Raw genomic sequence first — 13,634 nt, forward strand, 5'->3', positions numbered from 1 at the left:
GTTTTAAGGTTGGGCAGCAGCCTTGACAGCGTGCACTACACAGGAGGTGCTGTGCTTTGTTGCTTTTGCATAATTGTGGGTTATAGGTTATGACAAGTGTTACCCTGCTATTCTCCAGTATTGGCCTGTATTGCAAGAGTTGTTCCTGGTTGTTTAAAGGACTCTGTGAACTTGCTAGTAAAACATTTACTCAGAACCATTTTATCATACAGGTATAATGCCCTCTACCCAGTGCAGACAGGCAGCCTCTTCACACATACGCGACAACATGATCCTGCACTCTGTATGTTTGTTTAACACTTAGGGCTCCATGTACAAAGCAGCGAAAGCTGCTCCGGAGCCCTTGCGGGGCAGGTTCGCATATGCGAGCCTTATTCCTGCAATGTAAGAAGCAGCGGTCATTAGACTGCTGCTTCTTACACCCTACGCCACCTCTGAGGTGGTGAGGGAAAATCACAGAGAGCTTGATCGCTCTCAGTGATTGACAGCCCCTTTAGTCGTTCGATTGGTGGCACGAATGAAGGGGCGGGCATTACACACTTCGATGAGTGAGTTGAGAAGCTGCCCGCCCGCCTGTTAGTACATGGAGCCCTTAGTCATGCATATCTAAGTGATCATGTCCAGGAATCACACATACCTGTGAAAGCTCTGACCATACAACAACACAACACATGTTAATGCTTTACATATGTCATTTTAAATGCATATACTTTACCCTGCATAGTGTATATATAAATATGACTTAGCTTCACTTGTACATCAGAATGTCTGACGAAGGGACTTACAATTGTATCCACTATTAGTTAGCTATTAAAGGTATCACCTGTACAACACTTTTGTTATTTTCTAACAAAAGGTCTTTACATTTTTATAAAAATGAAGTACCTTTATGTAGGATATTATTTTTTTTTTTCTTGTCTGCAACTTCTGTAGCACTCTCAGAAACACTTGCCACCTCAAAAGAAATGTAGCCAATCAGCTGTTTTATTTTTAATAATATCCGTACATGCTCCTGCATGCATGTGCAGTACGTCAAGTTGTTCCACACATGCGTATTAGCCACATGCATCCTGGTAATTGTAGTTTTCCTCCTAGATGCAATCACAGAAGGGCACGAAAGTAACTCTTGTGCTATGTAAATGTCTTGCTCTAAGCCGCTGATGTGCAGCACAGCTGTGAGTTTCTGACTTCAGCATGGCGGGCAGCTGATGTCTGAGCCATTGCTTTACTGCACATGTATACAAACCATTGATGTCCGCTACATTCAACTGCACATCTTCAGGGACCTGCTTTTACTCTATAGCAACTACATAGCCATCTGTGATTGAACTAGTATAATGAGTTTCACAGAGGGCTTGGGAATAAAAATATATAGTACAGTGCAAAAGTTTTAGGCCACCAATCTTTATTAAGATACAAACAAATATACAGGAAATATGTACACAAAATATTACAAAAAAACAATTTTCATAACAAAATGACTTCTTCAGGCAAAAGTCAGTATTTAGTGTGACCTCCCTTGGCCCTAAGCACATCTTGAACTCTTTTGAGGAGACTGTCCTGAAGTTTTCTGAAGTAATCTTCTGGTATATTATACCAGAGTTCAAATTTAGATTTAGGTTGTCTTTTATGTCTTTCTGTGTCCAGGTGATCCCATACTGACTCTATAATATTCAGATCTAGACTCTGTGGAGGCCAGTCTATGACTTTCAGTGTTTTATCGGCTGTTTTGCTCTCCAGATATGATTTCACTGCATTAGCAGTGTGCTTGGGATTGTTATCATGCTGAAAAATAAAACAATTCCCAATCAGGCGCTTTCCAGAAGGAATGGCATGACGAATTAAAACCTGTCTGTATTTTTCAACATTTGTGATCCCATCAATTGGGACAGTTTCGCAAACACCACTGGTAAAAATGTAACTCCAAACCCTCCCCAGACCCTCCACCCTGTTTCACTGAAGGCCGCAAGCACTCATTCTTCCATCTTTCTCCAACTCTTCTTCTCACATATTGTTGATGATTGAACCCAAAAATTTAAAACTTGGATTTGTCACTCCATAATACTCTTTTACTCTGATCTTCATTCCAATCTTTGTGAGCTTTAGCTTATCTTAGCCTTTTCACCCTGTCCCCCTTCCGAAAAGTAGTTTTCTTGGCTGCTACCCTTCCACAAAGACCATTCCTGATCAAGCTTCTTCAGACTGTAGAAGGGTCAAATTGGCATTTCGATGAAGCTGAGCCAGGTCCTTGCTGGACTTCTTCCAGTCTCTCAAAGAGGAAACTTCTCATCAGATTTTAAAAGTTTTCTTGGCCTTCCAGTCCTTTTTTGACCTTGACCTCTCCTGATTGTTCAGATTTCTTTATAACCGCTTAAATACCACATCTTGAGTATCCAGTTTGTTTGCTGATTTACCTTTTGAGAGTGGCCTTGGTGATGCAAAAGTATTATTTTGTGTCTGTCAAATTCTGTGATATTTGGCATTTTTAGTGGAATAATGTGATTGAAAGTTAATCTTATTAGAAAGCCTCCAATTAATTAAATTCATACAACATATGTATGTAATGCTCAACCATGTCTTGCACAAACCTTGTGTTATAGACCTTTTTCGCAGCAGTCATTTTGACATAAAATAGTAGAACAATTACAGGGGTTAGCAATTACATTATTTAGGGTTCCATTCCATTTAGGTTTATGAGAGCCAGGTTCCTGATATTGTTCAAGTGTAAAGGTAGGTCACTTTAAGTACTTGCCACTTATACAAGCTGTTTTTTCAGATGTGTTTTTTAATACTACATACAAATATCCTGTATTTTCTGGTTGTATTCTTATGAAATAATTATGTATGGTCATTATACCATTGCTAAAACAACAAATCTAATGGTGGTGTTCTGTAATATTTCCCTACCTTGCTACGTTGTCCTACTTACGTAACACGTACGGCCAAGGCTACATCTAGATACAGAACTTTCATATCCGCCATATTTGTTTCAAAAGGAGGCTGATGTAAAAATAGTTATCGTATTCTGTATATTGTTCCTAACACCTTATATTTCGCTGTTTTGACTGCAGATCTCGCTCAAACATAATTAAAACATAAACACAAAATATTTGTATGGTATTGGCTTGTGATGATAGCATTCATTTTATAAATGTATTTTTCAGGCTATGTAACAACAAATAATGGAAACCTATCTGTACCCTGAACAAAATACATTTATACAATTGATGCTATCATCACAAGCAAATAACATACATAATATTTTTTGATTATGTTTAAATTTTTTTTTAAATTTCTGCACTCAAAACTGCCAAATATCGCCATCCGATCAATATTTTGAAATCAGCCTCCATTTCAAACTAAAATGGCGGATATGAAAGTGCTCTATCTGGCCGTATGCGTTATGTAGATCGGAAAACGTAACACAGTAGGCAAATATAACAGAACAGTGGCCTAAGACTTTTGCACAGTACTGTATATGTATTTTTAATTTGCACAATACAGAGGCAACATTAAAAATATAAGGTAAATAACATGTTTTTCTACCATACACAACGTTTGCAATGCAAGGCAATAAAATTTAGTAATCCTGGTTTCATGTCCCTTTAATTGTAACCATGTTTTCTATCTGGCTTTGTTTTTCTTGGTATCCTTTGTTGAAAAGCAGCAATCCACTACTGAAGGAGGAAGAGAGTTTTCTCCACAAAATGTGCAGCACTGGGAAACTACATCCATTTAAAAGCCTAGTAGAATCCATGTACCTCTGCTCCTTTACTGTAGTGTAATAGAAGTGGTAATCTAAGGTGAAATAAAGAAATCTTATTGTAAAATTGATACATGCACAATTTCAGACTAACTGGATTGTGTACTCCATGTCTTCAGTCTCTCAAGGGGGCAAGCACAATGTATACAAAGTAAATTACAGTAATACAATGCAAAATTAATAATGAATATACATTGTATATATTTTTGTATTTACAATTTATTTCTATTTATTTAATTTGTTTTGTTCTCTTTGTATTCTTTGTTGAAATGTATACCTAGGTAGACTCTGAAGCTGCATACATATGCTTCTTGTCATTGGCTTTCAGTTAGCTCCCACTAGTTCATTCCTGCTCCTTCAACAATACCACCAAGAGATTGAAGCAAATTAGATGATAAAAGTAAATTGAAAAGATGTTTAAAATTATATGATCTATCGGAATCAAGAAAGTAACATTTTGGGTTTCATGTCCCTTTAATGTAACATTTGATAAGGGATTTTGTGTTTAATGTCCTTTAACCTGTCAATAATGTAAACATTTTGGTTGTGGCTTTCTAAAATTGTGAGTGTATTATATCAGATATACATGATGTTTCTTAACCTTACTGTTAAATTTGTGTATATTATAACAATACATTTATATTCCTTTAATTAAAATATTTTTAAATAACATGAATAATTTCTCTTCAGATTTCAGAATGCCTCACAAGATTGGTTTTATTGTGGTAAGTTCTTCTGAGCATGAAGATGGGTTTAGTGCCAAGGAATTAATGGTTCATGCCCCAACGGTCAATGGATGGAGATCCCCAAGGTATAGTAAAACATTTCTTATGGTTTTTGTTTAAAGACAAACAGTTTTTTTGTTTATTTTTTGTTTGCTTAACCCCTTCCCGCTTGGACTTATTTGTCTACATCGGAGCAAAGTTCCAATGTAAACAAATAAGTAAAAATTTAATTACACACACAATCGTTCATGCAATCGCGTGATTTCAATGATGGGATCTGGGCAGGGGGGAGTGCCTATGACGCTAGGCACCCCCTCCAGCCCGCAATCACATTTAGCAAGTCATTATGGCTTCAATACAGCCACTCAGGCAGATGGCAGCATTTTGTTGGAGCTCCTAGGCTCTGTAGCAATTGATTCACATTTTAGTTATGTTAACTTTATAAACCTGTCTTCTGATGTGACAAGGGAGCAGAGGGGGAGACCTGGAGTAATCTCAGCATCTTTGGAGGTGAACTGAACGAATATTCGCTGGCCCATGCTGATACTACACTCGACAGTTCCTAAGGCCTCAAGCACCATATTCCTAAGCGGCACCTAATTAATCTCTGCTCTCGGGGGGAACGATAAGTAGGGCTTCAAAGGGGTTAGACAGATATCGCTTTGACCTGTATTAAATATGAAGGATCCCCAGACGACTCTACTGACCCTCTTTGAGGACTATGATCATTGGCTGATGGGCAGATTGGATCGACTTTTAGCAACTGTGCAGAGAAGATGGATGCTAAACCACGTGAGACTAAGTCTACAGATTGCACTGTACAACAAGACCCTATACAGATCCGCCCATTACCAACCGCTGAAGTGACTGGCTTGTTGGAGATCGTTCCGGGCACTGAAAGCTACCGGTGTTCATCACCTAACTCCGCTATGAGGGATGAGGCTGATCCCTACGAGAGGAGGATGTCGTGTTCAAGACCCAAAGAGAAAACGGATACAACGCTTGTTACTGCTGAGGCCCCTGTGGAGTTTGAAGTCAGGCTTACAGATGTCGTTCTGTGCACGGCTGAAATTGGGAAACGTCAGGCGGGGTTGGTAACCCTACTGGCTCAGTTTGCTACGACCTGTGATTCTGAGGGATCTCTCCCTGCTGGAGAAGTGTTTTCAGTGAGTGGGGGTTTAATAACGGAGATCGCTCTGCCACATACATTGGGACAGTTTGAACACGCCAGCTCGCTGGGCTGGGGATTTTGTATTGTATGCGACTCCTGCTGGGTGTTCTCCCAGGGCTGGATTCTCTTTCTGTCATCAAACTTGTTGCAGTGTAATTTTGCAGTCTGTGGAGTGGGGTAAACACTGTCTTTAATACCTATGTAGCTGGTGGTGGATGTACTGTTCCCCCCAACTCTGCAGGAGCTGTGTGTTAATATTTTTTTTTTCTTTTTTAGAACCCAAGCAAGAGCGTATATGCTCCTAAATTACTATGATTCCTGGACTCATTAAATAACTGTACAATACTAATGACGATTATTTTCTAATAATGTGTAGATTTTGATGACTGAGTCCCCTCTGTGTTTCTCTTATGTGAAGGACTAAAGGAAATCTTCTGTGTGTTATATTCCCTAGTACTTTTTATCGCAATATTACTTGTTTCTGCCCTTTATTATGCCTTCTGTTATAGGAAACTATTTGTTTTTGCATGTATGGATTATCTCTGTCACATATGTGGGGAAATGTGAATGCATTTCTTCTGGCTAATGTGTGGATCTGTGTTGTGAAGTGTTGACTTGAATGTTTGTCCTTTTTCCATGCTTGGCTCTGACAATTTATAAATGTACGATGAACCATCTATGTGTTGATCATGAGTTAATCCAGTGAATTATATTATATTAATAAAGAGATACTAAGCCCAGCACCCTAGGAGCCTTTATTAGGTGAACTTTAAGAATTTCTGGCTTCTGGATCCGCCCTCCCTCCCTCCCTCCCTGTGTGGTCAGGGATAGTTAGCTTATCCTCCATACTCTTTTTCTGGCAGAGTTATGCAGTCTCTGCCCTGTTCGTGGAGCCTTTTTTTAGTTTATATCTATGTAAATGTAAAATAGACTCTCCGGATCTTAATTTTGTAAGGTTCAGCATGGCTATTCTTGTGTGTCCCACTGTCGGCAGCTTGGTCATCCCTATAGATAAGATATAACTGTTAGCTTAATGTATATCTAATATATGAGTTTGCATTTGTGATTTAAGGGTCATAGATGTGGGCAATATATATATTCTGAGAGTTAGACCCTGTTGGTGGACCTGGTTGGTATGGGTGGCAAGGTGGTATCTTATTGGAAATGAATATCGTAGGTGATTTATTCACTCCTTAATTACAGGCATTAGCCAGACCTGCCAAGATTTATAATCTTAGCTTAAAGTAATAACTGCTAGCTGTAGCAATTCCTACAGTGACTACCACCTAGGCTGATATATTTACCTAAATGCCCTCAGGCGATTTCAGAGTCATGTATTCCTGATTGCCTTCCATATCAGGCTAGTTTACTAATTCTTTGGTCTTGCGTCCTCTATTTTTAGTTTCTTGGAGCCTGTGGCACTCATAATAATGTGTACAGTTATATTCCTTTTTATATTGACACTCACCTTGGGACTCACCTGGGAAGCAACTCCTGCATTCTTGTTTTGCTGACAGTGGTGATTACTTATTTTTCTAATATTGTCATGTTCCATCTATGACCTCCTTCAATTTTAGTTTAAGTTTTTCAGGCCTACCCATGGCCCTGGAGGATATGTGAAGGAGAATGCTGAGTGTAGGCCCAAAAGAGGCTTGCACTATCCAAAAATCCTCTAATTAGTAACTTATATTCATTGGTGTTCTAAAGTGACCTCAGCTATCTATGAGGAAAAAGAGGGTGTTTTTTAGGTTTGCTCCTCAACCTCCTTTCTCATGACCTTTGTTCATTTATTGAAGCTGTGAAAATGTTATAATGAGAGATTTACTCTTCAATAGGATCTTATGTATCTGTATATGTATGATATCTGTTTTACCATCTAATATGCCTCTTGTGTTAAATAGAGCAAACTGTATTTTGTGTAGTTATCTTTTTTTGCAGGGGTGCTGGTGGCATCACTTTATTGCAGGGGGGCTTAGGGCACCATTTTATTGCTGGGGGACATCATTTTATTGTGGGAGGGGGCTGGGGACATCATTTTATTGCAGGAGACTGGCCTGGGGGCTTCATTTTATTGCTGTGGGCATCATTTATTGCAGTGGGGCTGGTGGCATCATTTATTGCAGGGGGCTCAGGGCATCATTTTATTGCAGGGGTGCTGGGGGAATTTATTTCTGGGGGCATAATTTATTACAGAAATGGGGTGGGAGCATTATTTTATTGCAGCAGTGCTGGGGGCATAATTGTATTGCAGGAGGGCTGGGGGGAATAATTTATTGTTGGGGGCATCATTTATTAAAGAGGGGGGCTGTGAGAATAATTTTAATGCTGGGGGCATCATTTATGACAGAGGGGGGCTGGGAGCATAATCTTATTGCAGGGGTGCTGGGGGCATAATTTGATTGCAGAGGGGCTGGGGGGAATAATTTATTGCTGGGGGCATAATTTATTAAAGAGGGGGGCTGGGAGAATAATTTTAATGCTGGGGGGTCATTTATGACAGAGAGGGGCTGGGAGCATAATTTTATTGCAGGGGTGCTGGGGGGAATCATTTATTGATGGGGGATAATTTATTACAGAGGGGGCTGGGAGCATAATTTTATTGCAGGGGTGCTGGGGGCATCATTTTATTGCTGGGAGCATCATTTTATTGCAGGGGTGCTGGGGGCATCATTTTATTGCAGTGGGGCTGGGGTATCATTTATGATTTGACCGCTGACTCCTATTGGTGTGGTGCATGTTTACGTGAGGTGTCACTAATAAAAGCTCAATAGCAAAGCTTGGCATACCATCATGTGTCACAATACCTCAATATATGGATTTATTATTGTATAAAGTAAAGACCAGACAACTGTAATTTGCAGCTAACCAGCTTGCCTTAGTTACAGTAAGTACAAGCGTACTTACAAACTGCAACTAAGCTTAAGCAATTGACACCATTTCAGTTGCTTCCCATTTCTATACATTTTTGCTTTGGGTTTTCATGGTATTATTATATGTAAGATTATGTGAATATTAGACATCAATGTCTACAGCAAAGAATGTAACTGCAATGTTCCAGAAACCCTTAAAAAAAACAAAAAACTTTTTGTAGAAAGGCAGCAGTCACAGTGACACTTCAGTTTTGCTTAGAACTAGCATAGCATTAGCAATGTGTTTCATTCAATGGTAGACTAGTTTTTGGATGGAATCTACTACTTGATAAATTTATATTAATTTCATAAGGTCAGTGACTGACCTTATGAAATTAATATCAACTTATCAAGTAGTAGATTCCATCCAAACACTAGTCTTCCTTATGAAATGAATATACATTTTCAAGTAGTAGATTCCATCCATAAACTAGTCTTCCTTTGAATGAAACACATTGCTAATGCTGTGCTAGTTCTAAGCAAAACAGAAGTGTCACTGACTGCTGCCTTTCTACAAAAAGTGTTTTTTTTTAAGAAGGGTTTCTGGAACATTGCACCACCCCATATTAAATTCAGCTCACTGATTAGAATTCTGTTGTTTACATTTTTTTTTTAGTAGTAAGGGGCTGAACATTATGTCAACAATCTATAGCACATCAGGGACAAGGCACTGGCAGATAGTGACTGCTACTGTAACTGAAGCTTTCAATGTCTTCTAGGAATTACTGGACTGGCAGTCTATGGGTTACAAAGTAAAAACTGAAATCTGATATAGGCTGCTCTGCTGCTGATTCTCTAAGAGCTGTTGATTAAACTTTGCAGGCTTTTAATCACAGAAAGTTATAGTTGTCTGAAAATGCATGTCAGTTCTCTTTATTTATCTTAAATACAGATTTCACACGTTAGCATAAATACCCATCAAAGCACACAGACATAAATCACAAGGCTAACTACTGTCATAAGAGTCATTATAACACTCTTTTCACAAAAACAACAAGCATGGAAAGTGTTTAGGCTTTTTATTGAAGAATATATTAATGTTCATTTTCTACACAACATTTTTCTTTTATGTTTCAGATAGAACATACAATATTAAAGACTTTTACATTTTACTTATGTTATCCAATTAGCTTTTTTCTTTTAGTATCCTTTGAAAAGCATACCAAGGTAGGCTAAGGAGCAGCAATGCACTACTCAGAGCAGCTGGTGATTGGTGGTTGTGCATATGGCTCATTTAATATGTTCATTTAGCATCCAGTTGTGCATTGCTGCATGTCCTTCAACAAAGGATAACAAGAGAATGAAGCAGCATTATTAATAGCCTCACCAGCCTCGGAACTCACCGCACGTCACTGATATTATCATTTATTAGTATAGCTCCACAAAATTCCATAGTGCTGGATATGTTTAAAACATGACGCATGGATTTTATAACCAAATTAGTTATTAGATTGAATTTTCATTCAATATTAATAATAGTAATAATATAGATAGATACAAATATAGTATGTGCAGTTTGTGGAGATAATTGTTTTCACTCTAATATTCTTTCTTTTGTTCAGATCTCGTGAGTAGCTGTTTTCATTGATACTTAGATGTAAAATTCAATCCAGGATGTAATTGTAATATCTGTTGTAACTGTTGTCTACTCCACAGATTTTGTCAGTATCCTCAAGAAATAGTCATTAAAATGGTGGAGAGATGCCGTATACGAAAGTTGCAACTGCTTGCTCACCAATATATGATATCGTCCAAAATTGAATTCTATATCTCAGAAAGCTTGCCTGAATATTTCACGCCTTATCAGTCAGAAAGGTTCCGCCGATTGGGGTATGGTATTTTTGTCTTCCATTTTCAAAATAATCATAATTTATTATTTATATGTGTAAAAGAACACTTACGCCAAGACCAGATTTGGTTTAGTAAACCATTTAACATGTATTCTTGTAGCTATTTTTTTCTAGATAGTATAACTGCTGTGATGTATGAACTTGTCGCAGTGAAACATGGCCAAAATTGCTAAAGTTATTTAGCTTGGAATTAAATGGATATGAAAATCTTTAAGACTGTAATATAAAATAATGTAATGAGGTTTATTAAAAAAATAAAAAATAAATGTTCATTCATTATTCATTCTGCCTCCTTTTTCTGTAATTTAACTATGAAAATGAAAGGGACATTCCAGTCACAATTTAAATGCACACAGATTTATTACATCTTTGAATAGAAACATATTTGCAATATACATGTATTGGCAAAAATGCTTCTAGTAAAAGTTGTTACTGTTTTAGCGTTACTATTTTTCTGTGCATGTGAAGCAAAGCTAGATATTCTCAGTGCACCCACATTTTAAATACTGCAGCTGCTCAGATCATCAGTGGGGCTTGTATCATGTCCGCAAATAACAAATTGAGTAATTTCCAGATGGTACAAGCACCTTAGTCTCTACGAGCAAGTGCTGTGTTTAAAATGCTGGTGCACGTTGCATACTTAAATACACTTTTAAAACAGCTATAGCGTTTATTAGAAGAATTTTTGCTAATGCATGTATATTACAAAATTGCTTCTGTTTATTACCGAAATGCACCCATGTGGTTTCCAATTTTGGCTGAATTATCCCTTTAATAGTTTTCCATTTAGCACGGGAAGAGGAAAGGCTTACTCAAGACTTCACTTGCCTTATCCTGCTAGTAGAAATGTGCATTTGTTTTCATACGAATGCACATTCGTAACGAAAATCGCATATTCGTTTTTACTAAGCCAGTATTCGAAAGAATGCACCAAGAAAATGAAAGAAAAAAATACTGACGAAAATGATCAGTATTCATTTGTTTCTTGTAATTTGTTTTGAAGGAGTTAAGTTACCTTAATGCGCTCTGGAGAGTGCGCTAACCTGATCCAGATCCCCAACCACGCTAACAGGAAGCAAGAGCATTAAACCTGCTTTTAGCACTGCCGGGGCTCTGTCAAGAAAAGGATTGAGTTAGCGCACTCTCCAGAGCGGGTTACAGTTCGTATTCTAGCTGCAGGTGAACCTGTATATTTAAACATTTTACATTTTGTTTTTAACGAAAATTAATGTAAATGTTTAACTCAAATTCAGAATTTGTTTCATTTTATACCATAACAAATACCAAATAGTGCTAAAAACGAATATTTGGGGAAAATAATTTCCCCGAATATTCAGTAACAAAATTTTGGACAAACACAAAACTCCTTGGCTCCACAAGTGTACCTGCTAGAGTCTGCAAGAGCAATGTGTTTTAGCTTTATAATAGCCTGTTTATCCCTGGCTGTAAAAAGCCTCAGAAGAGGATATATTTTTAAAAGGCGACTTAAAAAGATCCAAATTTTGTTAATAAATCAACAATTTAAATGTAATTTAGAAACATTTAGTCTAATGCTTAAAGGAACAGTAAAACTTTCTAATTACAACTTTTTAAATATTTTTTCTCAATAGATTAAAGGGACATGAAACTCAAATTTTTTCTTCCATGATTCAGAAATAACATGCTTCATTCTCTTGATATAATTTGTTGAAAAGCATATCTAAATAGGCTTGGTAGCTGCTGATTGGTGGCTGCACATAGATGCCTCGTGGGATTGGCTCACCCATGTGCATTGCTGTTTCTTCAGCAAAGGATACCTAAAGAATATAGCAAAATAGAAATAAATTGGAAAGTTGTTTAAAATTGTATTCTCTATCTGAATCATGAAAGAAAAGAAAAAATTGGGGTTTTGCATCCCATTACCAAATAAGCAGAGTCTAAACGTTCTCACAACAGATTAACATATTGTTTGCTGCAATTGCTTTTTCATTGGTCAAACTACCACTTTATTTGGAGAAGATCATTTGGACTCAAATCTTGAGATTACAGGGTTTGCCACTGTCATTGTGTTATACAAACACTGCATTATTTGACTTAAGCCGAAATTACAAACTGTGAATTAGGGACAGATATGTGGCAAATTTTGGCCTGTTAATCTGTCATGTGCTCAGTTTTTAGGACTGGAAAATCTACAGTTTTCAGACTTAAAACAAAAAAGGGAAAATAAATTTATGAGATTATATTGCAGAGTTTTTTTTAGTTTGCATAATTACGTATTTTAAAGGGACATTAAACTGCTGGGCACAACTACTTTACTTTGGTTACTACTGACCATGATATTGTTTTTACTCTTCAGCTTGCAGCTCTCTTGTTTTAACCTCTTACAAGTGCTGGTTAGTGAAACTCTGCATCTTCACACTGGGGGGCGCCATCTTGGAGTTTAACTATTCATGCACACAGTGACAAGCAATGTGTATTCATAGATCTGTGATATTTTCTCCCTGACAAGTTTTACTGTGCACTTCAGTTTAGCATGCACAATACACTGCAGGAGGTTTACATATATGGATTGGCTGCATTTCTCTATATTATACCTGAGGGTATTTTATACTTGTTATGTAACCTTGAAACGTTGTTAAAAAAAAAATCTGGAAATATGTAAAGCTTCTGCTTTCTATTGTGGGAGATAATCCAAAGTGCAGGTGCAGCTGTCAAAAAGTCAGTGACATCACTGATCTATGAAAGCTCACTGCTTCTGTCACATGATACAACAATACGTGTGCTACAAGATGGCGGCACCCAGTGCAAAGATGCAGAGCTTTGCCAACTGGCTACTGTAATGGTTAAAATAAGAATCTTTAAAGAGAGCTGCAGATACAGAAGGAAAACACTAGCATGGTGAGTAGTAACTATGTTACTGTATTAGTACCAAAGAGGTTTATTTCCCTTTAAATTGCATTCTCCAAGTGTTTACTGTCCCTTTTAATTGCCCTTTATATACTTTGCTTACGTAAAAAAAGTGTTTTAATATCTCTTTCAAGGCTTGTAATTCTCTAGCCAGTTGTACAACACGCCAAGTCTGCAGAGTATATCCCTATATAGCATTTCAACACATTAAATTGTCCAATCATGTATGAATTTTATAGTTATTTCTTTTTACTGACTTGCAGTTTAACTGTATTTTAGATATGTGAAAAGCATAAAAGCTAAGTAATATGAATATTTAGTATATATGAG

The 13,634-nt window shown here is 37.3% G+C and overlaps 1 protein-coding gene across 1 annotated transcript in view; it reads left to right on the plus strand.

The window, feature by feature from the left end:
* The window catches only part of CEP104 (centrosomal protein 104), a 581,941-nt gene that overhangs the window by 10,984 nt on the left and 557,323 nt on the right, over positions 1 to 13,634 (plus strand). Inside the window, 2 exon segments of the mRNA XM_053690408.1 lie at positions 4,454 to 4,574; positions 10,225 to 10,398. Coding sequence (XP_053546383.1) covers positions 4,462 to 4,574; positions 10,225 to 10,398 — 287 coding nt within the window. The 5' untranslated portion in view covers positions 4,454 to 4,461.

The sequence above is a fragment of the Bombina bombina genome, chromosome 8, assembly GCF_027579735.1.
Source record: "Bombina bombina isolate aBomBom1 chromosome 8, aBomBom1.pri, whole genome shotgun sequence".
Lineage (NCBI taxonomy): Eukaryota > Metazoa > Chordata > Amphibia > Anura > Bombinatoridae > Bombina > Bombina bombina.